Source organism: Plectropomus leopardus, chromosome 13, assembly GCF_026936395.1.
Source record: "Plectropomus leopardus strain MGB_pleo_1.0 chromosome 13, ASM2693639v1, whole genome shotgun sequence".
Classification (NCBI taxonomy): Eukaryota; Metazoa; Chordata; class Actinopteri; order Perciformes; family Serranidae; genus Plectropomus; species Plectropomus leopardus.
Genome location: NC_142188.1, coordinates 1,320,290 through 1,347,982, shown reverse-complemented (window position 1 = coordinate 1,347,982; position 27,693 = coordinate 1,320,290). Strand labels below are relative to the sequence as shown.

General features: G+C 36.9%; 1 protein-coding gene across 3 annotated transcripts; it reads right to left on the bottom strand.

The window, feature by feature from the left end:
• Nucleotides 1-4,733: 4,733 nt before the first annotated feature.
• lnpk (lunapark, ER junction formation factor) lies at nucleotides 4,734-26,411 on the bottom strand. 3 transcript variants are annotated; one of them, XM_088086405.1, is made up of 16 exons: nucleotides 26,254-26,411; nucleotides 24,342-24,409; nucleotides 22,344-22,385; nucleotides 21,398-21,448; nucleotides 21,180-21,316; nucleotides 20,333-20,391; nucleotides 20,191-20,231; nucleotides 19,757-19,840; nucleotides 19,599-19,650; nucleotides 18,662-18,778; nucleotides 17,562-17,672; nucleotides 16,424-16,529; nucleotides 15,654-15,724; nucleotides 14,399-14,569; nucleotides 11,819-11,908; nucleotides 4,734-8,945 (listed from the first exon to the last, which is right to left on the bottom strand). In XM_088086405.1, exons 2-16 carry the CDS (start codon nucleotides 24,366-24,368, stop codon nucleotides 8,773-8,775), a joined length of 1,332 nt encoding a protein of 443 aa, XP_087942531.1. In that variant the 5' UTR covers nucleotides 24,369-24,409; nucleotides 26,254-26,411; the 3' UTR covers nucleotides 4,734-8,772. The 3 variants fall into 3 exon arrangements, with proteins under 3 accessions (XP_087942531.1, XP_087942532.1, XP_087942533.1); XM_088086406.1 differs by having other exon boundaries at nucleotides 17,562-17,654; XM_088086407.1 differs by lacking the exon at nucleotides 11,819-11,908.
• Between the last annotated feature and the right edge of the window lie 1,282 nt (nucleotides 26,412-27,693).

The window sequence follows — 27,693 nt, the reverse complement described above, 5'->3', positions numbered from 1 at the left end:
TCACCGAAAAGGCAATACTATAGTATGACTTTTTCGGTCATTTTTGTCAACATGCAATTTTATGCTGTTTTTGATTGTTTATGCAAAATATTTTGCGATGGCATGTCTTGGCACGTTATTTAAGGTGGATTCCAAGCATTCTTAAGACATTTCAAATTTTGACATTTTTCACCAAAAAGGCAATACTATAGTATGACTTTTTCGGTTATTTTTTTCAATATGCAATTTTACGCTGTTTTTTAATTTGTTTATGCAAAATATTTTGCCATGGCATGTCTCGGCACGCTATTTAAGGTGGATTCTAAGTGTTTTTAAGACATTTTAAATTTTGACATTTTTCACCAAAAAGGCAATACTATAGTATGACTTTTTCGGTCATTTTTTTCAACATGCAATTTTATGCTGTTTTTGATTGTTTATGCAAAATATTTTGCGATGGCACGTTACAGCACGCTATTTAAGGTGGATTCCAAGTGTTTTTAAGACATTTTAAATTCTGACATTTTTCACCAAAAAGGCAATACTATAGTATGGCTTTTTCAATACTATAGTATGACTCTTTTGGTCATTTTTTTCAACATGCAATTTTATGCTGTTTTTGATTGTTTATGCAAAATACTTGGCGATGGCATGTCTTGACACGCCATTTAAGGTGGATTCCAAGTGTTTTTAAGACATTTTAAATTCTGACATTTTTCACCAAAAAGGCAATACTATAGTATGACTTTTTCTTGCCGTTTTTTCAACATGCAATTTTATGCTGTTTTTGATTATTTATGCAAAATATTTTGCAATGGCATGTCTCTGCACGCTATTTAAGGTGGATTCCAAGTGTTTTTAAGACATTTTAAATTTTGATATTTTTCACCAAAACGGCAATACTATAGTATGACTTTGTCGGTCATTTTTGTCAACATGCAATTTTATGCTGTTTTTGATTGTTTATGCAAAATATTTTGCGATGGCATGTCTCAGCACGCTATTTAAGGTGGATTCCAAGTGTTTTTAAGACATTTTAAATTTTGACATTTTTCACCAAAACGGCAATACTATAGTATGACTTTTTTTGCCGTTTTTTCAACATGCAATTTTATGCTGTTTTTGATTGTTTATGCAAAATATTTTGCGATGGCATGTCTCGGCACGCTATTTAAGGTGGATTCCAAGTGTTTTGAAGACATTTTAAATTTTAACATTTTTCACCAAAAAGGCAATACTATAGTATGACTTTTTCGGTTATTTTTTTCAATATGCAATTTTACGCTGTTTTTGATTGTTTATGCAAAATATTTTGCCATGGCATGTCTCGGCATGCTATTTAAGGTGGATTCCAAGTGTTTTTAAGACATTTTAAATTCTGACATTTTTCACCAAAAAGGCAATACTATAGTATGGCTTTTTCAATACTATAGTATGACTCTTTTGGTCATTTTTTTCAACATGCAATTTTATGCTGTTTTTGATTGTTTATGCAAAATACTTGGCAATGGCATGTCTTGACACGCCATTTAAGGTGGATTCCAAGTGTTTTTAAGACATTTTAAATTCTGACATTTTTCACCAAAAAGGCAATACTATAGTATGACTTTTTCTTGCCGTTTTTTCAACATGCAATTTTATGCTGTTTTTGATTATTTATGCAAAATATTTTGCAATGGCATGTCTCTGCACGCTATTTAAGGTGGATTCCAAGTGTTTTTAAGACATTTTAAATTTTGACATTTTTCACCAAAACGGCAATACTATAGTATGACTTTGTCGGTCATTTTTGTCAACATGCAATTTTATGCTGTTTTTGATTGTTTATGCAAAATATTTTGCGATGGCATGTCTCAGCACGCTATTTAAGGTGGATTCCAAGTGTTTTTAAGACATTTTAAATTTTGACATTTTTCACCAAAACGGCAATACTATAGTATGACTTTTTTTGCCGTTTTTTCAACATGCAATTTTATGCTGTTTTTGATTGTTTATGCAAAATATTTTGCGATGGCATGTCTCGGCACGCTATTTAAGGTGGATTCCAAGTGTTTTGAAGACATTTTAAATTTTAACATTTTTCACCAAAAAGGCAATACTATAGTATGACTTTTTCGGTTATTTTTTTCAATATGCAATTTTACGCTGTTTTTGATTGTTTATGCAAAATATTTTGCCATGGCATGTCTCGGCATGCTATTTAAGGTGGATTCTAAGTGTTTTTAAGACATTTTAAATTTTGACATTTTTCACCAAAAAGGCAATACTATAGTATGACTTTTTCGGTCATTTTTTTCAACATGCAATTTTATGCTGTTTTTGATTGTTTATGCAAAATAAACAATGGCTTGCACAGGTCCAAAATTGTACCAAGAAAGTTACATCATAGCATGGGGTCCAAAATCACACCAAAAAGTCATACTATTGGAGCCAAAATACCCACCAGATGTCATACTTCAGCTTGGGTTCCGAAATTGCACAGAAACTACATGTCCTTCAAAATCGCACCAAAACTTCATACTATATATACTATAATACTATTTTTTTTTTTTAATTTAACTTATTACGACAGTTATATTTGAAAATGACAGGAAACACCATATTTACCTCAAGGAGGAACAAGAAGGATGAAGAGCATCTGAGGCCATCTCGGCATGGGGAGTGCACACCAAGGACTGGAGGGGCTGGAGGGTGTGGAGGGTATGGAGGATCTGGCGTGTCTGGAGGATCTGGAGGGTGTGGAGGGTCTGGAGGATCTGGAGGATCTGGTGTGTCTGGAGGATCTGGAGGGTCTGGAGAGTGTGGAGGGTGTGGAGGGTGTGCAGGGTGTGGAGGGTCTTGAGGGTCTTGAGGATCTGGAGGGTGTGTAGTATCTGGCGTGTATGGAGGATCAGGCGTATCTGGAGGCTTTGGAGGGTCTGGTATGTCTGGAGGATCTGGAGGGTGTGGAGGGTCTGGAGGATCTGGCATGTCTGGAGGATCTGGTGTGTCTGGAGGATCTAGAGGGTGTGGAGGGTCTGGAGGATCTGGCATGTCTGGAGGATCTACAGGGTGTGGAGGGTCTGGAGGATCTGGCATGTCTGGAAGATCTGGAGGGTGTGGAGGGTCTGGAGGATCTGGCATGTCTGGAGGATCTGGAGGGTGTGGAGAGTCTAGATGGTCTGGAGGATCTGGCATGTCTGGAGGATCTGGAAGGTGTGGAGGGTCTAGATGGTCTGGAGGATCTGGCATGTCTGGAGGATCTGGAGGGTCTGGAGGATCTGGAGGGTGTGGAGGGTCTGGAAGGTGTGGAGGGTCTAGATGGTCTGGAGGATCTGGCATGTCTGGAGGATCTGGAGGGTGTGGAGGGTCTAGATGGTCTGGAGGATCTGGAGGGTGTGGAGGGTCTAGATGGTCTGGAGGATCTGGCATGTCTGGAGGATCTGGAGGGTCTGGAGGATCTGGAGGGTGTGGTGGGTCTGGAGGATCTGGTATGTCTGGAGGATCTGGAGGGTGTGGAGGGTCTGGATGATCTGGCATGTCTGGAGGATCTGGTTTCCATCGCTGATCCATCGTTGGTGACACAGTTTTCTACTGCCGTCACTGCGGCGGTAGCTTGGCACGCTGCATGTAGGAGGAGTCCGCTGTTTTAGCCCTCGCTCGCCAAAGCCATCAGCCTCTGCCGCTGCTGGCGTGCTGTGTTTGTCGTCTGAGGAGCAGCGATCCGCCTTCGCTCCTGAAAAGTCCTCAGTGGGTTGTGGTGAAGTCTTTCTGGGCATCGGCCGACACATTTGGAGGGCCCCGTGTCGTCGTGAGGATCTGGAAAGAGTTTGCTATGGCTGGCGTGCACCCAGGTAGCCTTTCCTGCAAACTTTACGGCCGTTTCAGTGGATAGCAGCAGCGCTAAAATAACTGCAACAAAATGCCTACGTGGAGCTTTTTTTCAGTTTGGGATGGTCACCTGGACAAGATTTCAAACGGGCTGAGACCGTGTTTGTTTCTTACATCAGCGGAGGTGCTTTCACCCATGACAGTCCGCTTTCTTTGCTGCCTTTTGCGAGTTTTGCCCTGATTGTACCGTTTTCGTGTCCCACAGCACTGCCGCTCTGTGGACGATTGGATCAGCGATGACTGACATTTAAGCATAAATAGTGCGACGATTTAACCTCGCTGACAAACGCCGGCTCTGTTAGTACATGATATACTAAGACTTTTTTTCCAGGTGTTTTAACATACTGTACTCTGACTTTATTTAGGGATCTAACATACTATACTAGTTTTTCTTTTTTAAGGATTTAACATACTATACTAGTTTTTTTTTTTAAGGATTTAACATACTATACTAGGCTTTTTTTAAGGATTTAACATACTATACTAGGAATTCTTTAAGGTTTTGACATACTATACTATGATTTTTTTCTTGATGTGCTATACTATTTTTCTGACATGCTACACCATGGCATTTATTTCAATTATTTCAAACTACTTTACTATGAATTCTTTGTTTTTTGATTTCTTGTTTTGTTTTTGCTTTTTCATCTCAGTGCTTCTATATTGATGGCCCACATTGGTTTTAGGTGCTTTATGAGTACTTAGTGAACACAAGTTTTCAAACTACGCATTTTTAAAGTTCAACCAAACCACAATAAGCAAACATGCTCTCACTTACATCTTGTAGTAACCAGATTTTGCCGCTGCTTAAATCTGGACAAAAGCTAAATTTACCTGTGAAGCGCGCATGGTAAGTTTGTAAGAACCACAACAGACCGACTCTCTTCCTTTGTTGGTGTAAATCGTTTATTAGGCGTGCCATGCGCTCACCTAATGACACCCAGCATTGGCAGGGAGGTAACTGATAAATGTAGCAGAGAAAAACAAAAGTACAACTACAAAGTAAACAGGTATTACATGACTCAGTGTGCGAAACAGCTCGTTGAGAAGTGTTTAAATATTAAAATGACTGCTTCCTATTTAGATTTTTTACCACTTTCCATCACCAGCAGGTGACATTTTGCAAGGAAACAACAGGACAAAATGAAATGTCAAGCAGTGGTCAAAGTGTCAAAAAAAAAATTCATGACCTCAGCTCCTCAATATTCAACTAGATTTTGTCCAAAAGCACATTTGCTGCCCAAACCTTTGGGCCAACTTTTTCCAATTGAACCTAGGTAATTGAAAGGTTTTGAGGTCAACAAATATCTTCAGACCGACACAGAATTAAATTAATTATACATATTAAATAGAAGTCAATGTGTCGTCTGCATCCTTAAAGAATACTTTGCACACGTTGCCTGGGTGTGTTTCACGGACCACGCTTCACACCACAGGTGATACCACACATTAACATTTGCATAGACACTCTCTATTTCTTCTTGTTCCTAAAAACTGCTGTCAAAAACAGGTGCTTGAGTTGGCCAAATGAGCCTCTCTAATGTTTTCATGTTACTACAGTAGTTAGACATGTTACAGATTACGCTGTAAAACTCATGAAAACAACAGAAGGCACCAGGTACCGACTGTGAGTGCACACAATTTTAACACTTCAAATTAGGGCTGGGCGATAAATCACTTTCATCAGTTGATTCCAATTTAAACTTTAATTTCTTAAAATGTAAATCTTAAGCACTTTCCCAACAAACCACAGGCTGCTGCAAAGTTTGTGTAACACGTTCAAATTCCTTTAAAATAATGTTAGTTACAATAACATTAATTTATGAGGAATTAACTGTGTTCTTAATTATGGTAGTTATATAACCTATTAAAATTTCCTTTCAAATAATGTGGAAAAAATCTGGACTAATAATTTTTTCTAGTAATCAAATTAAAAGCATGTGTTTGTAATTATGTTAACAGTGCATAAAACTTTAAAATTCCTTTTAAATGATGTTAAAAAAAGTTAATTCAACTTAAAAATGTGTGTTCATAAATATGGCAATTAAATGCTTAGTTTTTAAGTTTTTAAGATGATAACCCATACAAGTTCATTTGTTACGACTCAAGTTTTTCTGAAATGTTATGTACTTAATTACCATATTTATAATCACTCTTTTTAAGTTATTGACTCATAAAATTAAAGTCGTTCCCATGATTTTTTTCCACATTATTTAAAAGGAATTTTAAAGTGTTACAGGCTGTTTTAAATACAGGCTGCAGCACAAACTGCAGCTGAGTGGGAAAAATGTGTCTCACTCCGACATACAGGAGACCACGACAGCGCACAGGAAAATTATCTGACATTCGTGGAATCGTTTTGCCGTTGTGTCACGTATGGCAGGAAAGCCACACGCTGCGAAGCTGTTATGGATGCAGTCGTGCTGCATTTTGCTGAAGATACGGTTCCCATATAAACAATGGAGAAGCCTGGGTTTATCCTCATATATACAGTGGAAAAGCCTGTTAGTAGTTTTTCTTAGGAGGGGGTGTTGTAGTTTGATGTAATACATTCTAGTTTGATGTAATAAATTATTATGTTTAGGCCATATCGCTCAGCCCTACTTTGAATGAATGAAATGAAAAGAAAAGAACAATGAAAAAAATCAAACCAACGCTAAATTACAACCTATTGGCTCGAGAACCCAAACCCGGCCTTTACTTTTAAACAGCTGTGACCGCATTAAACATTTAAGATCAAACAGAGCAGCAGGACCTAAACAACAGATTAAAACACAATTTGGCCGAAATAAATACAAACTCAGTGCAAATGACGTCAGGTAATACAGATAAAAAAGCAGTGCATTTGGCAAATGATAATCCAGCAAAGAACTACTGTTGGCAACAACCAGACAAATGTGAATTGGCAGTTTTAGCTCGTCTGTTAATTTGTTTCACCCACCAAACAGTCAAACGTTCAGTTCATTTGGAAACTGGGTCATTGTTGACTTTTCAACACTGATGCTATCCTCCAGCTAATAAGTTAGGCACCAATTCAAAGACAGATGGTTCTAAGAAAAACCCAACTCAGGTGAGATATCGAGGTCCATTTTTCCCGTACCACAAAAAATCATGGAAAAATTAGGAGTCAGTTAAGACCTGATGAGTAGGATTGTACTGAAAGATAAACACATTTTCTGCTGCATCAGCAGCTACGGTTACATGCACACTAGTATTCCTGTTATTCTGAATATGACAATATAACAATATAATTTGATATGAAAACAGCATATTTGTTTAAATTTTCCAAATTAGGCGACTTCCAGAATTTGACATTTTCCCACTAAGAGGTGCGATATGCCAGTATTATTAGGGATTTAGGAGCATTATTTGGTGCATGTATAATGTGGAACATGGTCTCAATTGGGGTTTTTTTGTTTGTTTTTTTTTCAGCTGCATTGAAATGCACAAACGAACTTTACTGCTTGTCCATGACAAGCTGCCAAAACTGCATTTAAAAAAACTACAAAAATCCAGCAGGATATCACGTGTACATGCGTCAGTTTTTGGTAAAATGTGAGTGTAACAAATCCGTCCAAGATTTAATATTAAAGGAATACTTCGATAAGAATTTGTGAGGAAACTTTTTTTCTCACATGCATCCACAGTGAACGGAGAATCCAAATAAGGCAAACCCTTTTTATGAACTGCAGTAAACAACATCAAACATCTGCTGACAAAGTCTAATAAAATTTTATTCTGCAAAAGTTTCGAGTGAGTTTTAAAAACACAATGATTTTTCTAATAGTTATGCTGTTGTTTAACCCATTGAGAAGAAAGAGGTACATAAATATAAAAAATGTTGATTCTATTTACATAATTTTAAACATTTAATTTGTGTAATTATAGGAATTATTCTTTGATGGACATTTTTGCCAATTTTTTGTGAATATCTAATTTACAAAAAAGGAAAATAATTTTGAAAGGCGTCTGAATGTGGCACAAAAGAGATTTGGATTCTTCGTTTACTTCGGAGGCATGCGGGAAAAATTAATTTTTCTTCGTGAATTCAGGATAAGACAGGATTGGTTTTTGATCGACAAATAATCATTTTGTATGTGAATGATTCCTTTAATAGGCTAAGAGCGTACGGCAGATTAAAACAGGAGCTGAATAAAGCTACAGCAGTGCAGCTTACTTAACTCAATGGCATAAAGTTAACTGATGTCCTGATCCACAACAAGTTTGTCTTCAGATGCACTTTCTCTCTCAACCCAACAAAACTATAAATAACAGAAATGTTCCGAACTAAAATTTACATCATAATAAACAGCGATTTGCCAAATATACAGACATTCAGTGGAGTCAGTCATTCAACGAGTTGCAATTTAAGTTTTAGTTTCATCTGAGGACAAACCATTAGTGAACCAGCCGTTGCATCTAAAAGAAAACTTTCCAAAATCAGACAGCAGCCAGCTACTTCAAACCTAAAAAAACCCCTATAGTGTAAATTATAGAATACTGAGAAAGTAACTATGCCGATCACCACATACAGAGCATCATCAGCAGCCGACCGCTCCGTCCAGAACGAGTAAAAACTACAATCATCGATCTGACAGCTTCTCAGTGAGCCCATCAAAGTGTGAGGGCCATGATATGTTGGCATCATTTTAGGCAATATCGCTGGACAATTTTACTGCTAAATACGATGAAAATAACATCGTATGATCCTGTTTTTCACATCACCTACAAAATCTCCTCTGGAAAATGACAAATGCACAGTCGGATTTAGATTCAAAACAACTCAAACACAACTGCAGTTTATGAGGTTTGTGGTTTAAGTCCATCTATATTGCTTTAAAATGCCGCCTGTGTATCATGGCCGTTATCAACACCTTTTGTTTGGACCGAATCATCCCGCGTCCCCGCTCGGACTCACTGCGACTACGACGGTCGAGACTCTGACTCAGGTGGAGCGCTTTGACTCTGCCCGGACTCCGCCTCCTCCTCCTCCTGAACCACCTTTTCTTCTTCTTCTACTTCCTGCTGCGGCTCCTCTGATTGGCTTTCGCTCGCTGCTTCTTTGGTGGCTCCTTCGTCCTCCAACTCTCTCTCATCTGAGGAGAAGAAACCTTAAGTGAGTATGAGAGCAAAGAGACAGAACAACAGGGAGCATCTCAGTGTGAACAGTCTGAAGTACAACACATGATTGGCCGTTTGGAGTTAAAATCGAAAGTGAATCACAGACAATCAGCAGCATTCCCTTTGTTAGACTTGACATAAGTTAAAGAAGAGTTTGGAGAAGCGGAGAGCGCAAGAAGCTTAAATACCAAACCGCTAAAATCTCCCTCCTCCCATCCAACAGCACAGCTGTCAGACAGTGAACTCTTTAACACCCTGACTGACAGCATTTTAACCTCTGACGCCTGAGACATTTGGTTTGATTTCTTTCAAAAACACGAGAAAAAAATGTCCCACAAACTGCAAAGAAATGATGCTGCCTTCAGTATAAATAAAAAGGAGACATCTATCAAGCTCTTAATTAAAATGCATTAAAATGCAACCCGTCGTTTTTGTAGCATCTATGTTACTCCCACTTTACCACCTAAAAGCACATGAACACAATAAATTCGGAACAACGACTTCCAAACTCAAAAACTACGACCTTTTGACGTCACAAGAATGCAGCATTATTAAAAGAAGACAAGGGAATTAAATTAGTTTCTAACAATTAAAAAAATAGAAAAAAATGTCCAAACTGTATTTTTAATTCTCTCACTGATATATTTAAAATATGTTACAGAAAAAAAACATTATTTTTTCAGCACTTTTTTATTGTATGTTTGTCTTCTAGTTAACATTTTCTTCTCTTTCCATTTTTGCACATTTTTCAGCAATTTCATTCCTGCAAATTTTTGGGCCATTTCTTGTTAAGTAACTCGCCACCCTTCAGTGTTTTAGAAAGAAAGAAAGTCAATCTGCTCAGGCTCCAAAGAATTAAAACTGAAGTCTCTGTTCAACTCAAGCAAAAACCCTTTCATCAAAATCAACAGCAGCTGCTGAAGTGTTACAGATAAACGTTAGGAGCATAATATCGAGTTATTTCATACAAACTCAACTGTGGCTCTGCAGGTCGTATCATGGATTTTCTTGGAAAAAATTCCAGATGAGTCACCAGAAGAAAATGTTTGCGCTGTGCATTTCTGCGTCCTGAGGATTCGTTACATTTGCATATTATCATTATCGTATCATTTCAATGTTTGGTGTGAAGACACCTGAAACGCTGCAGACCAAAAAGCATCAAAAGCCGCTGTTTTTTAACAAGTCATTGATGTCTTTTTGCAGCTTTTTCAGCACCAAATGTGGGCTACTTTTAGTGACCTGTTGCTTTTTTTTTTTTTTTTACGGACACTACTTTGATTCAGGTCACGTTAGTAGGTATTTAAAGCCAAAACATGATCTTTTCTTAACCATTACCAAGCGGTTTTTGCGCATAAAGCTAACAACAACGCATCTGTTACATCATAATATACAAACGTAACAAATCCGAGGTTTGCATAAGCAGATAATGCCAACTTTTTATTTTTTGACTATTGGGTTAAAAAATAAATGTGAAAACTCTCTACTCCGAATTCTTTTTTTAATTTTGAATTTCCAAAGTGTGGCTTTTGAAATGTGCAACTAAAAAAATATTCAGAGTAGAGCTAGAGGATTTTGCAAGGCCCAACGAATTCAACATTTTGGGGTTTTTTTGTTGGTTTATTTTTTGAGAAATTGCATGACATAAACTGTGAAAAAAATTAATTATGGGAGAGCTTGCATGAAATAAACCCATAATCACATTATTAGAACTACTTCCTCTGAACGGTAAGACGGAAAGAGTCTTAAAGTGTGTAACAATTTAAATAATAGTGCTACACACTTTAAGACTCTTTCCGTCACAGCATTTTAAAGAAATGAACATGAATAAAGACAGATCGGAGCCCTGTTTGGACAGGGTTGATATTCCAGGAGGTGATTAGCAGTAAAATGTTTTAGTTTGTTACTAAACTCACTGCTGTGGGCCACACTGTCTGATCACAGGAGGTGGTTTGGAAAACTATAAATGTTCTGCAGAGAAAATCATCAAAAACATCACCTGCTGAACTAAAAGTATCTGAAACCAAAGGTCTGAATGTGCAAAAAAATCTAACACACACTAAAATGCACAATTCCTGTACTGATGGGATGTAAATTAAGGGATGAATAATGTGTATGTTCACAAAAAAGGAGGCACTGTGTAAACTAATTACAACTTGATTGGGTAAAAACACGCTGAGGGTGGAATTAAAATCACTATCGACACAATAGAAGCTTAAACATTAAAATCTCCCAAACTCCCTTACAGGATTACATCTTATCTGATTGGGGGTTAAATGATAACACACCAACAAAACAAAAAAACACTTTATGCACAAAATATTTGACACTGTTGAGGTGATCTCACCAGACACAAACTCTGATCTCTTTTTGATTTAATGTTGGTGACACAAGTTAAGAAATTGCAAGGATTTCTGAGAAAATTAAGACATGAACTTCTGTAGATCGGAGAGCAAATTAACCAATTAGGAGATTGGTGTAAATATTTTGTACACTCAGTGAAGGCCAGATCTGGGTCAAACAAGTGTATTTTTTATTTCAATTTAAATTTTCTAGGATTAATCCATCAGGCCAATTCAGACAATCACTTCAGTTTCTTTGATTTTTCAAACTTTGCCAGAAACATTTTTAATTCTCTGATTGGGAAACAACAAACAGTTTGACCCAGGTCTGCAGAAGACATCCAGACGCTGCTTTCATTGCTGCTTTAGTGTGATTAGCAAATTTGGGATCAGCATTGGGGCTGCGCTCTACGGTGTTATGGACTCTACAGCGAAGAGAATTGATCCATTCTGGTTTGATCAGTTTGAATTAAGCCAGATCAGACACAGTGCAGGGAGAGGAGGGGAACCTGGACTCTGCAGAGGTCGGCTCTGGGGGCTCTTTGGACTCTGCTGGATCTGGAAACTGTGGACCAAATTCCACGGAGCCGGAGCCTTGGCTAGAGGCAAGATCACACTGTTAAACCCACTGGTCACGAGAACGCAGCACGGTTAGCGTGCTCACAGGTCTGACAAAGGAAATGTGATGAGGAACGTCTGGTTTGTTCATGATTTCTGTTGTTTTTGGGATGTTGCGAGAACCGAAACTAAGTCGCTGCCAAAGTTCTGAAAATGTGAGTGCTTATTTTTATCTAATAACGTAGTTAACAGGAATGCAATTGTTGCTGAACTGACTGGGGCAGCGTTAACAGCTATAAGTGAAGAAGAAGAAAACCTACCAGCACGGAAAACAACACATGAGAGATGGTGACAAGCGCTGATACAGCCACAGCTCCGTCTCGACTTTATAAGGTGTGTTTTCCGGAGACCAGAGTATTTTTTTAATTCTTAACAACGGGAGCACCACGTATTTGTTATTCTGTAACGGCAGCAGCGTGAGGAGGCGCTAAGCATCTATTCTGCGCTGCATGTGTGGTGTTATTTTTGTTTTCTGAGCAATTTAGGTCTCCAGACTTTGCTGCAGAGTGAGCACTCTTGACTTTGACGCGACTCTTTGGTACAAGGAGCTGCAGGCATGCAGGCAGCAGCACGGAGAGAGCGAGACCGAAGAAGAAGAGCGAGTTTACAGCGCACAGCAAGTTTATACGGTAAAGTATGAAGTGTCTGTCCTTTGCGATCCGTCATTATCTCAAGTAGCTCGTTAACTGTATTGGGTGAATATCAGTGTGACACAGAAAATCCAGCTGAGACCCAATCAAACTTTAAAAAGTTATTCAGAAAAAAAAGATTTGTTGAATATTTGTATTTAACTGCCGAACTAATTTTACGAAGACGATTCTGAGTCGGGTTCAGCCCTAATTTGTTAGGATTGCCACCAAAATCTCATAAACCCACAAAGACTAGTGCTTTGTGTTTGAGACAGATCATCTGACATTAGTAACAGGATTTTAATTGAATTGTTTTTAATAAAGTGCATGTTTAAGCACGTTAGATTTACTGTTTTTATTTTTGTTTGTTTTTTACCGTTGTATCGAATTAATTATAAAGAATTGGGGAATTTTGCTGATATCGGTGTCAACTACAACATTTCTATTATTGTGACATGCCAATCTTGTTCTGCTCTTCCTGTCTGATCTCTGCTACATGCACGGAATAAATTTGTCAAAAATATACTGACATCATTTTGGGTAAGACATGTGATCCTGCAATAATTCAAGAGAGAGCGAGTAAAGAAATTTGTTTGCTTTCTTTCTTTATTTTTGGTTTCTCGTTTGATTGTTTTGCACCATCAGCACAACAAACAAAAACGTCGTCTTTACCGAAAAGGGACCAAGTCAGGATTAAAATTTTCAACTGATTGCATCGGTTAGAAAATGATCAACAAAGAAAAGGCAGTTGTATTTCTCACTGTTGCTTCCTAAAGAGGACAGTGATATTTAAAGTGTCTCACCTCTGCTGGCTCCTTGCTCGCTAACAACTACAAAAGGGTAAAAGTTGACATCATGAACATCGGGAGAAGAATCAAACACAAACTAATGACAAAGGTCGACCGGAGAACTGGACTAAGAAGCATGTAAACGGCGGTTAGGACACGGAGTAAGTAACACAGAGATGCACAGAACGGAGAGAGTGTGTGTGTGTGTGTGTGTGTGTGTGTGTGTGTGTGTGTGTGTGTGTGTGTGTGTGTGTGCGAGTGTGTGTGTGTGTGTGTGTGTGTGTGTGTGTGTGTGTGTGATGGTGTGTCTTTAGCACACGTGTTCAGAGTCTTGGTCTCAAGTCTGAACCAGTTTTTTCCTAATTTGATGTGTTTTTCCGTCTGTGTCTAACTGCTATTCCTCTGTTTATGAATCAGTTTATTACTCTGTCTGCAGCTTTATCTTTGGTCCTAATTACAGGGTTCAAAGACATTTTTACAATTAAACTTCCATGATTTTTCCAGGACACTGAGGCAGATTTTAAAGACCAAACATTCTCTGAAATGAGCATTGATACTCCTCATCCTTATTTTTTTTTAAAAATTAATGAATTCTGAACTTTAAAAATTACATTAAAACTGAATTTGGGGACTGTTCATTATTTATGAAAGGAGAAAGGGTGGTGCAAAAATGTGTTTTCTTCATTGTTGAGGTGATTTCCAACATGTTTTCTCCAATAAAGTTTGGCGATTTTTTTAAAATATAAATTATGGTGATTGACTTTCTTCAAAAATCTTTGGTTATTTCTGACAAGTTTTCTTAAATAACATTTGGTTTTTTTTTCTTTAAAAGTTAAGGTAATTTTTTTCTCTAAAAAATTTTGACGATTTTTAAAGATTTCTTTTTGGGCGATTTTTCTTAGTGATTTCTAACGTGTTTTTGTTTTTAAAGAAAGTTTGGCTTTTTTTTCTTTAAAAATCTCTTCTAGCTTCAGCGTTTTTTCTTGGTTCAGACCTGAGGAGACCTCGTCTTGGTTTGTCTCAGTCAAGACCAGTTTGTGTGTGTTTTCAGTACCTCCAGAGGGGGGTGCACTCTCTTCTGTGTCGGTCCCAGATCGCGGTCTCGGTCCAGGGGAGCGTGACTCTGCTCGCAGCCTCCTCTCGTAGCTGAACTCTGGAAGCCTGGGAGCCTGAGGGCGCGTCTTCCTGGCCGGATTCAGGAAGTAGCAATATGCACAACGAAACGCTGACAGGGTCAGAGAGAAAAAGAGCATGTGAGAAAGACAACAAACAAATAAGACTTTTACTGAGAGACAAATCATTTTATGAACTCTGGCAAAGCCCGAGCATTATCCCCTACGGCCCACTTTAATATTACACACACTAATATCACTTTTAAAATAAAAACTATTGTACATTAATGTTATTTTCTACTTTCATTGAGTTTATTTTTAACCAACATCAGTCCTAATCATAAATATCAATTTTTTTTTAATTAATTTACAGAGTTTTAACCCTGTAAATGCCAGATTTTTGTCTCGAAGACACCATGTTTCTAGAGGGAAAAAAACACAAACAATAATTATTTAAAATATACGACACGCAACATAAAAACAAAATCCTGCTGACAGTCTGGGATATGTCAGTGTGTGAGTGTAGCTGCTGACAGTCTGGGATATGTCAGTGTGTGAGTGTAGCTGCTGACAGTCTGGGATATGTCAGTGTGTGAGTGTAGCTGCTGACAGTCTGGGATATGTCAGTGATCAGCAGCTACATTGACTGTGACAGGTCACCTAGTGGAAATAGCATGTATTTCCTCCATATGCCAAATATGGTCAAAATGACCTCATCAGGTGGAAAATAGTCAAAATGACAAATTCAGAGTCAAAAGCCCAGAATGACACCCAGAAATAATACAAGTCCTGTTTTTCTGCTCTGATGGCTGTGGGATCAAAAATGTCAGTTTGAATGGGTTTCAATGGAGCATTTTTTGACCTGAACAGTCTGAATGTAACTATTTAGTTTCCACAGTGTATTTTAGACTTATTGTAGGAGCTGAGCTGCAAATTCAAAGATTAAACAAAAAATACACAGTCTTTCAGAAATGTATGCCATATGCATGAACACAGCCAAAACTATCAAAAAATGAAGAATGAAAAGCGCAGAAAATGAGTCAAACAGTCCCTAAAGGGTTAATGTTCCACTGGATAATAATTCAGATAGGCATTACAATAAATTTCTGGAGTTTATCATCTCAAAAACTAAATTTCCATTGTTTTCTGTCTTATTTGAGACAGAGTTCTCATTAAAAGCAGAAGTGTGTTTCTTACCGAGATATTCGTACTCTTCCTTCAGAGCCATGCCGTTATGAGAGAAACACTGCTGGCAGATCAGAGCGTATCTACAGGAGGAACAGAGGGAGAGAGGCTGCTTTTATAGTCTTGAACACATGATGTGTTATTTTACATGTTTGTGAAACAAAAAAGTCTATGATTTTTCCATAACTTTTCAGGTATATTTAGTTCTCCAAAACTTTTCCAAGGATGGAAATTGCTAACTGCAAAACAAAAGGCAAGAAAAAGAAAAATATTTTTAATATTTAATAATATTTTTAAAAATGGTCAAATTAAAAAAGAAGAAAAAAAAAACAGTAAAAATATAAAGACTTCTGCATAAATATATATTATATCTTTAAAAATATATGGCAGAAATACATTTATATATTATGCCCTTGTTTTTTTAATTTTTTACTTACCATTTGCTAACTTTCAGGAAGTTTTACTAATTTCTCACTATTTTTTGGATCATTTCTTGCAGAGTTGCTCATTGCCGCCTTCTCACGTTCTCAAAAGAAATCAGGCCAATTTTGTGGCACATGTTGCAGCTTCTTGCTGCTTTTCGGAGTTCGTGATGTAGCTATGCAATGTGTCTTCATTTATTGGATTAAACTTCAGCAGATATTATTTTCCAGTCGTACAGATACAGCAGGTTGGTATAAGAAGAGGTGAGTTTTCTGCAGATTGCTAAATGAGAATGTGACTATAAGTTATAAGCTACCTTCAAACAGAGTTTGACGTGATAAAAAAAGGTGCGTCTTCACCTGTTCTGTGGTCCATCCCCCACCAGGTACTCAATGACCCGGTCCACGGCTCCTCTGTCTTTGGGCAGAATGGGTCTTGCTAGTGGAGGACCTGGTGGGTGCAAGCCTTCAAAAACAGTCAGTGCAGATGGAAATTATTAAACAAGCAGAGAGAGAAGAATACCTTTCTCTTTTTAAATTCATCTCTAAAGCTGCTGCTCAAACTACAGACTATATAAATATGCCCTTTAATGACATAACAAATACAAAATCAGATAAATCGATAGACATTACTCTTTCTTTCTCTCAAAAATGAGATCAAACTGTCACTCTAAGCAGAGCAGATTGAGTATGAAACAAGACTCTGATACTGTGTTGCCTTTTTTGTTTTCAGAAACATACTGTCTTATTAATAGGTGCCAGGCATTCGTCTGAGGAAATCCAACTTTGCATGCAGAAAAATAAACCAAACTTTGCATGTAGGTCCAGTCTCATGCCAAACTTCCTCAGTTGCAAACAGAAGCCAAAAGGCCTTCTAAATACCGAAATTTAGGAAATTAATAACAAATCATTTGTACATGCTGCGGCTTTGCAACTTACACCGAAATGCAGGCCTAACTGTGAAGAAACATTTGCAAATTTTATTGTGGTGCATATTTTGAAGTCCATCACTCTGTTTTTAAAAAACTGTAAACAAATTAAACCTCACACATTTTTTGTTAAATTTGACAGCGAACTTGCTGCAGGGCGTCTTCAGACTCTCCTGAACAGATTTTTAATTGATCAAATATTGAGCCTAAATTGCGGCAAAATGTTTGACTGTAAACATATGCTTGCAAATTTTTGCTAAATAAATCTTCAAGGTTCATAAAAAAACAAAAAAACACTTTGTTGTTATGGTAGATTAAGTGTGGAACATTTCAGAGTTTATCTCAAAAACTGAATTTTTAAGAGCATTTTGAATTCTGCCCTGATGAATATTACTGCAGTCTGTGAGAAAATGACATTTTAAACACGAGTTTTTCGATTACAGATCTAGCAGTGAAATACCTCTTCAAGCGCATAACTTCCAAAAATACCTAACTTTTGATTGCAGACGTTTCTTTTTTCATGCATATCAAGCATTTCTGCAAAGATGCATTAAAAGGTTGTAACCCACCTACTCCTGGAACAGGAGAGCAGGGCGTCCTGGGAATCGCCCCCTGGAGGACAGAGGCGGACAGAGCAGATCTCTCCGGTGGTCCTCCTGGAGCTGAGAGAGGGACACGTTCTGTAGGGAGAGCGACATCCCATAAAGACACAGACGCATTTCTAAAACAACTAAGTCGAAGGCAGCCGGGCTCTCTGATCAGAGCAGCTGCTGTCGACTTAGAGCTTCGCCCTTCAACTGGAGGCCTGAGAATCTGCAGACTGACGGAGGCTTCGACTGTCATATTTTTGTATTCAGAGTTCTCACACATTTTTATGGACAACATTTTTTGAAGAACCCCAACTTTTTTTTCTATTTTCCCTTGCCCCACGTTTTTCAAACATATAAGACTGAAACTCAACTCAAACATAACCTCAGCATCCACAACGATGAGGAATATCAAAATCTGAAAATCAGTTTCGGGCTATGCCAAGGGGTGAAATTTTGATGATTTTTAAAAATAAATTTTGGAGGAACAAACATTGCATTTTCCATAAAAATCACCAAAAATTTTAAAGGGAAAAGAAAATAGTCCAAAAATGTGTTAAATTTTCTATAAATATGGCCTTTTTTTTTGATAAAATAAAATCAATAGAGATTTTAAGAAAAAAAGGTTTAAAAATATAAATATAACACTAATAAAAAAGATTTTAAAAAAAGAAAAAAGTTGCTAGTTTTTTTTAAAGAAAACTTCCAATCCAACATGCCTGCAGGTTTTAAAGGCATGTTTGGCAGTAAAATAAATTATTTTAAATGCTTAATGAGCGTACATGAAGAAAGAGACGCGATGCTCGGAGACATGAAGAAACTTTCAAAGATGAGCAAATGAACAAAAACAACGGAAATGTCACACGCGGACGACTTTAAAGATACATTTCGTTGTCAGTTGCAGAAAAAAAATTATCCAATTTGTTACATTACTGTCATTTAATTTATTACATAAAACACATTTCCATGATTTTTCTCAAACTGACTCTTTACTAGTTCCATGACTTCCAGGCCTGGAAAATGTGATTGTGAAATCCCATGACTTTTGCAGGTTTTCAGTGACCATCTGTGTGCCCCCTTACCCACAGGTGTCCCCCCGGGTCCCACTGGGGGCCGGGCCCCGGGCGGGGGAGTCATGGTCATTGCGGCCGGGGTGCCCATCGGCATCGGCCTCATCGCCACTCCTCTCTGTCGAATCTCTGCACACAGGAGAGCAATTCAGCACAGAATTAGTTTTTCTGCAGAGGCAAACAGTTTTTCATCTCTTTTTTTCAATCATATGAAATATTTTAGTGAGACGGATTCACTTTTTAAAGCTCTCGTCTCTGCGTGCTTCTGACCTGAGCTCCATCAAACTCCGCTCACAAACTTAAACCTTCAGGGGCTGTTTGGTGCATTTACACGCTTTTCATTCTTCATTTTTTGATCATTTTGGCTGTGTTCATGCTTAAGGCATATATTTTGGAAAGATTGTGTATTTGAGTGTAATCAGTGAATTTGCAGCTCAGCTCCTACAATAAGTCTAAAATACACTGTGGAAACTAAATAGTTACATTCAGACTGTTCAGGTCCAAAAATGCTCCATTGAAACCCATTCAAACTGACATTTTTGGTCCCACAGCCATCAGAGCAGAAAAACAGGACTTGTATTATTTCTGGGCTTTTGACTCTGAATTTGTCATTTTGACTATTTTCCACCTGATGAGGTCATTTTGACCATATTTGGCATATGGAGGAAATACATGCTATTTCCACTAGGTGACCTGTCACAGTCAATGTAGCTGCTGATCACTGACATATCCCAGACTGTCAGCAGCTACACTCACACACTGACATATCCCAGACTGTCAGCAGCTACACTCACACACTGACATATCCCAGACTGTCAGCAGGATTTTCTTTTAACTTTGCTTGAGATTTTGTGCACAGAACGATAGGAATGTGTGTAATATTAAAGTGAGCCCTAAAGGGTTAAAGGTGGCGTTGTATCTTTGTGTTGTGTATTGATGTGTGTCGTACCTTGTCCCGGACGGGGAGTCATCTGTGGACGCACCGGAGTCGATTCCAGCTCCTAAAACACGACAGCAGACGAGACGAACAAAAGTCAGAACAAAGACACAATAAAAGATAAACAAAAACTAAACAAACACACACAAAGTACAAAACAGACGACTCACAGCTTTCTTCTTCGCTTCAGGATCGAAGCGCTCGAGGATGAGTTTGGCGTTTTTGTACGTCTCCGTTTCCATCACTTCCTCCAGCTGGAAACACAAACAAGGAACTTTTATTCTGCAGACTAAATTGTGTTTTATGTTTTTAGATTTAGATTTAGTGATTTATCTCTAAGTAGCCAAACATAAATGCTGAGAAGAGACGCTACATTTAAGAGAATAGTAGCTGTTTTGTTTGTTTGGTTTTTAGTGTTACATGCAGACGACTTCCACAAGTCTTTACAAGCCAGTTTGTTCAGGTTTCAAGGGGTTAAGCATCAGTGAAAATAGAAAATAAAATGTTACGAGAAGCAGTTTTTGTTTGACAAATCCTTGTGAAAAAAAAAAAAAACAAATGTGCAATTTGAAAACCACATATGAAGTGTGAAATGAAAACTTACTATCTTCTTTTTGGAAGTCTTCAGTTCTTCCAGTTTATCATCTTTAAAAAAGAAGCAGAAATAACTTAAGTTAGTTCACGTAAATCTCTCTTAAATCAGCTTCACATAATGGAAGTGAAAGAGGGACACGTGGACAACTTACTGTTTCTCTCGGTGCGTTTGGAAAAGAGGAAGATCAACAGCTTCCGGATGAACCAAACCCTGATGACGAGGAAGAAGAGCATCAGAGAGACGAAGCTGCTCATAATGATCGACTTCAGATTCAAACCTGGTGACGAAAACTAAAAGACAGTTTACATCAGGAAAACTCAACCCGCTTTGCTCACGGGATGTTTTTTGGATGTTTCTTTGAGTTTGTGACATTCTTTGGATTTTAGGACATTTTTTAAAAATTTAGAACATTCCTGGTATTTGAGGACGTTTCCAGGACTTTAGGACATTTCTTGGACTGTAAGACATCTCTCGGATTTTGGGACATTTTAAACATTTCAAGACATTTTGAGGATTTTAGGACATTTCTAGGATTTTATGATTTTTCTAGATTTTTCGGAAATTTCTTTGATTTTATTAAGTTTCTGGGATTTTAGGACATTTCTTTGATTTTATTAAGTTTCTGGGATTTTAGGACATTTCTTGTATATGAGGACATTAGGGTCTTAGCTGAGACCTCTGTCGGGGGTGCGGTGGATCCTCCACTGTCACTTTTTTAATCAACAAGCTCTATTTTGATGCTGTTTTATGCACTCTGGTGCCTTATGGAGACTAAAAGTACAAAAACAAATTCCCAGTGTGAATCACTTTATTTTTCATTAGGAAATCGTTGGGGGGCCACTCGCCACACTATCGGGTGCCAGATTTGGCCCGCGGGACAAAAGTCGAGTATCACCGCTGTGCAGCTTTATCAAATAATAAAAAATACAAAAACATTTTAAGATGACTTGTCTGAACTTTGCAGATGACGGATAACGTAAGAGGCGGAGAGCACTCACAGCAGCGGGTAGATGAAGAAAGGCAGAGCCATGGAGAGTCTGTCCAGCCATTGTTCAGGCAGGTAGAGACAGTAAACAACCAGCGAGGTCAGCAGGTACAGAACCGACGAGTAGAGAAGCAGGCGGCCGACCCACAGCTGCAGACACAAACACATCGATGAGAGGAAAGTAACGTTTGACCACATCGCTGCACGTCGGGGATGTTTTGTCGACTTCACCTTTTGCAGACGTTGGTTTTTGGCTCTGAACTCCTCCAGCTCTTTAATCTCCTGCAACATGGAGGTCAAAGGTTATTCAAACAGTCCACAGACTCTCAAATAATCAGATGGTACCTTTAAAGTTCACCGGTTGTGAATTTGTAGGAAATCCCTTTTCTTAATGTTAAGTTACCCTCTGTTCTCTGGTTTAATTCGGGACACTCAAGGATGAGTTATGAAGCAGGATTGATGCCATAAGCTGGATAATTATGTTACATAAAACATGGAATTCCTGTCACATTTTCCGTGTGATCAATCATCCTATAATTCAATAATCCTGATTTTGATTGTGCTGTACATCATTATCAAAAACTGAAATGCAAACTGTTTGCATGTTTCATTTGACTGCACTCATGCAGATGCATCACAAAAAAATTTGAATATTGTGAAAAAAATCAACATTTTCCACCAGTTATTTAAGAAAGTGACCATTTAATATATTCTTGACTTATTACACAAACTAAAATGTTTCATTTTTCCATTTTTATTTTTTTAATTATGGCCTACAGCGAGAAAAATGTAGAAATAAAAAAACGCAACACACATTTCAAAATATTAGAAATGTGGGACCCAAAACTACGATCCTCCATGCCACGCCACATCGATGCAGTAATTCACAGTAAAGGAGTCCCCAACCAAGTGTTACGCATATAAATTAACATATTGTGGCATATTAAATTAACATTTTGATTTATGTATAATGAATATGCAATAAATTAAAGTTTACTGTTTTGAATTAATTTAAGAGGAAAAATTTTCTTTTTCACGATATTTTAATTTTTTGAGATGCACCTTTCCTCTATTAAAAAACGGGAAAAATATGTGGTTAAGAAAGACATGGCAAAGATTTTCTGTGCTATAAACATTGTGTGAAGGCATGAAATCAGAAACAATAGTTGATCAGTACCTTGTCGAGGCTCTCCAGCTGCTCGACTGTGGTCGGCTTCGCCTGGATGGAGGAGAAAGATCAGAAAATCATCGTCAGGTTCACAGAAATATCTCGGCTCAGTGTATAAAACATAAATATTAAAGCAAATGTGATTTCTCCACATCTGTACGTTTTGTGGTGTGGATAAATCAATACAGCAGAGTATTGTAATATTTTTATATGGCAATATGGTATCATTACAGGGATGGTATTGTTTTTTTTTTTTTAAATATAAGTGATTAATGTTATGAATACAAATGAAACGTTTGGTAGTCTACCAGAATAATGTAATAAATTGTTTTCTCTAATCTGCTGTGAACATTTTGCCGCATTAAAAAAATGACCAAAGTGAGCTGAACAGACAGAAAACTTCATCTTATCAGATAACACAGATGTTGACAAACTTTTCCTTTGGTGACATTATCTGCAATTGAAAAAAGGTTAAAAAAAATTCAAATATATCAGAATACATTTTATTGCAACACTCGATACTCGCAAAATTTTTTAAAAGTATAAATAAGACTTTCTTTTCTAGGAAAGCATCGTGAATATTTAATATGTTGCTGTTGCATATACATGAGAAACATTTTGCTCCTAATCTCCAGAAAAACAAAATCTTCAAATAAAAATATTTCAGCTCATATGCCAGGCATGGGAGATGTCCACCTTAAAAATCTTTTTTGTGAGTTTTTTAACAGAGCTTCACTCTGTTTATTATTCCTCTTCTCTCTTCCTGAAATCTGAATAAATGCACAAACCAAACACTGCTCTGTCTGTTGCTCACTGTCTCTGGTTTGCCCCCCCCCCCTTGACTTCTTCAGTATGTCTAAAAATAGAAAATGAATTTCATCGAGCTCGGGTGCAGGGTTCACCGTGTCAATGCCCGAATTATCTCAAAGAGAAGAAGCAGAGCAGAAGAAAAAAACCTGCCATGAATCCTGTTCAGAACTTGTTATTTGTCTCACATTTCATGGCTTAGGAAGTGAAATAATTCAGTTTTTTTAATAATAAAAAGTACATATACATACCTCAACTCACCTCTATTCAATGGTATTTTTGTCACCTAAATCTAAGAATCATGTACAGTTTAATATCTAGATTTTGCCATTTACTGTATATACTCACAAGAATAAAAAGTCCATTTAGTGCATCTGTATTTTAGACTTACTGGTAAATTTGAGACGCCTCATACTATCTACAATCAGTGCTTTTATATTTTACTGATAATTGCTGAGATACTGCATGACTTCTGACCACATTATATAAGCCCTCTTAAACCTCGAGGTTGCCGTTGTCTCATTCCTTGAGAAGCCCCGACCATCATAATCAGTTTTGTCTGATAAATATCTTCATGAAAAGGATGCGAATTAAGATTTTATGAAACCCGTTTAGGTCTTGTTTCATAATTGTTAAAACTCCTTTATTCCTCCTGTAATTCACTCTCATTTCTCAGGGTTCCTGCAGCAAAGGTCAAAATCTAAGACCAATCTTCCCAGAACCAAAATACGAAAAAGCAAAGAAAAGATGCACTGTCATGTGTTTTGACTGTACACGTATGCTGATGTCCTGCAATGATATGTTGCGTTCTAAAACAAAAAGAAATAAAATTTTAAAAAGTTAGGGTTAGGGACAGTTTTACCCAAATATTTGTTGTAACACAAACCATGACTTTTTAATGGTGTTCAAATGAGGGGAATTTGGCAAATTGTATTTATTTAAAATAATAATAATTAAAATAAAAAAAGGATGTTATCAGTTATTTTGAAATTCTACATTAGAAACAAACACGCATAAAAATATACTTGCATGTCTGAGCATTTTTAAGACTTTTGAAAGATTTGCTGAAGACATTTTAAGAGCAATTGAGGCCTTATTTATTTGGATTAAGGAGTTCAATGCCTCTCAAGACTTTTGAAGGATCTGCAGGATTTCTAGAAGTCAGACTTGAAGTGTTTGTCTTTTCTTTCATCGACTCACCTTCCATCTGGACAACAGACCCCCCATATCCGTCAGTCAGTCGTCTCCTCTTTGACTCCTTTGGTTCACTATGAAACAGAAAGTCTCTGTTAGAATAACACTGTTTACAGTTTGCTGCTGATATCAACCATCTGAAACTTGAGCACAGTGACTTCATTTCTTAAAAAAACATGACAAGATGGCAATGAGCAGTGAGAGAAGACATGATCCAAAAACAAGCAAGAAATTATTTTTAAAAATCCTTTAAAAATGTTAATTAATTAAATAAAAGAAATGACCAAGAAAAAGTGCATTAAAATTTTTGATAATTTTGTAACATAATTATAACTATAATTTTTCCCCTGGCTTTTTTTCTTTTTTTTCCTCCAAACATTTTACTGGCTTTTTAAAAAATTATTTCCTAAATCTACTTATTCCTTGCAATTTGTGGAACATTTCTTACCAACTTGCTCATTGCTTTTTTTCTCACATTTTTAAAGAAATAATGCCAATTTCTTCAAGGTTCAAAGGTTTAAATACTTGTAAGAGGCACCTGAAAGCAGCGTATAAAAAGTGATGTCTTTCCAGGTTTCAGAGGGTTAAACACATCAGTCACACAACACTTACGTCATCACAGGATTTAGTGAGCTGCCTATGGAAAACTGAGCACAATAGTTGTCATTGTGGATTTACTACAGAAATGTTTGCTTTAGGCTCTTTATGTAGCTTAAAGGCTACAACAAAGACACAGTTTATATGTTCAACACTGATAAACTTTTCATTCCACAGACAAAATAATCTCTGACATCCAGGAGGGATTTACCTCTCGACTGCATACGACCTTTGACCCATGACTCAGCATTTTTACACATTAAGTCAGTCCTCATGTGGCTGCTGCTGTGAAGTCACAAGTCATTTTTTTTTTTCCTTTTGTTTTCCCCCAGAGCTGTGTTCATGCATGTGTCCTAAATGTAGTCCAGGTTGTGTATTTGAGTGTAATCAGTGAATTTGCAGCTCAGCTCCTACAATAAGTCTAAAATACACTGTGGAAACTAAATAGTTACATTCAGACTGTTCAGGTTGGAAATAGGTACAAATAACTGACATATCCCAGACTGTCAGCAGCAAAAATAATAAAATAAAATAAATTAAATCAAAAACATAGAGGTATCATGCCAAAACCCTGGTATTTAATTTGAAAATTGTGAAAATTAATCATTTTTTGACATTTTGAATTAAGATTGACGTTGGTTAAAAAAAAATACAGTTAACAAATGTAGAAAATCATATTAAAGTCTAAAACTTTTTAAGCTTGATTTTGAAAAGTGCATTTTGTGCACTGAGCGATACGAGTGTGTTTAGTGATGAAGCGGGTCTTAAGGGTTAAAAAAAACACCCAATGAGAAAATTAGCTTTTTTTAAAATTTGATATTTATAATAACGTTTGTATGGTTGACACTGTTAGCAATAATTTCAGTACGTTAATCTTCAGGTGGTCACGACACTTACATTCTGAAAACGGTACGTTTCTCTGGCTTTTCTCTGAGACCTCCCGTTTGTTATTAACAGCTGATCGCAGATAAACAATAAATAAAAACAACAGCTAACACTGCGGGCTCACAGCTGATGTAGACAGCTAACACAGCTAGCTGCTGCTTCAGCAAAACACGTCAATCCGCTGTTAAAAACAAAAGTAACGTTTAAAAAACATCTTTACTGCAAACAGAGAAGCCAAAAGTTTGAACTTTGCGGATGTATTTGGTGTGAATGAGACGGTCAAACCTGAACTGTTACTCAGCATGTTACCTGCTGCAACGACACTGAGCTTGTTAGCTAACGCAACAACAACGACAGAGAGGCGCCGACACGAGCCACGCGCTGCCGTTAATGATGCCACACTTCATTATTTCTTCTCATTTAAATGTTTACTCACGTCAGGAGGTGTTTAAATGTTTCTGTGAGCCGCTCATTTACTCAAAATCTGCGCAGAAACCAGCTAACAGGAGACTTTCTCTGCAGCCTGAACTGCAGCTCAGGCGAGCGTTGGCGCGGCGTGGAGACGTAACGTACGCATGACGTAAGAGAGCAAAGGTCAATGCGGTTCCCAGAATCCTTTGCGTTGTAGTTTTTTTTTTAATGGAGTTTTTGACAAATTTTAATTTTTAAACATTTGTGGAGTATTTAACAGAAGGGCCACATTCAGAGACGACGTGAGAGATAAATAAAAAAAAGGTTAAAAAAATATTATTTAAGCAATATTATTAGAATTATTACTAATAGTAGCAGTAGTAGTATTTTAAATATATAAAATTTGCCATATTCTTCTCATATGAAAACCATTTAAAAAAGTAAATATTTGGGTAAAACTGTCCTTAACCCCAAGGCAGTTGGTGTTCATGTTACCTTTGTTTTTTCCTTATATTTTGTTTTTTATTGTTTAAAAACCAAACAGATCATATTAGGAGATCAGCATACACATGTAGTCAATACACATGATCAGTGGTCCTAAATTTAACTCTGGGTGGCATTAAAAATCTAATCTTCTAAAATCGAATTTAAATTCAAAATTCTAAATCTAAACCAAATTTCCAGAATCCTTTGCATTGTAGTTTTTGTGGTATTTTTGACAAAAATTAAATTTTTAATCATTTGGGGAGTATTTAATAGAAGGGCTGCATTCAGGAAAAGACATGCCAGATAAATAAAGTATTTTTGAAAATTAAAAAACAAAACATAAGATAAACAGAAATACATTTTCACATAATTTGTTTCAGTAACCAGCAATTAATAAAAGACAATAACTGAATATGTACATCATCAGTTCCTTACTTTTAATTACTTTTTTAGACTTTCCTGAATTAAAAGCTTTTCCTATAATCTCTACTTAAATACACTTTACCCCTGACATACCACTTGTCTTACAATGCTCTATTTTAGTTAAAAATTCCCACATTGTTTTCACATTTTTCTTCTGTGTTTTATTTAATGTTTTTAATTTGAATTTAATGATTTTATTTAAGATTTTTTTGGGATCCCCCTTAGGTGTAAAGCACTTTGTAACATTTGTTTTGATAAGTGCTAACTGTTTTATTATCATCATCATCATCATTATTATTATTACTATTATTATTATTATTGTCATTATCATCATCCTCATCATTACTACTATTACCATAATCAACAAATAGGCAAATAAATGTTCGCAGCAGATGATGAATGAAAGGCCAAACAGTAACAGGAACATATTGCAATTAATTTAAACGCAAACATTATATCTAGTAAATTAAATAATAAAACGTCAGTCATTAAAACAAAAAAGTAAAGAGATATAATAATATAATATCAGTCAACAAATAAAAAGTCCAATAAGGAT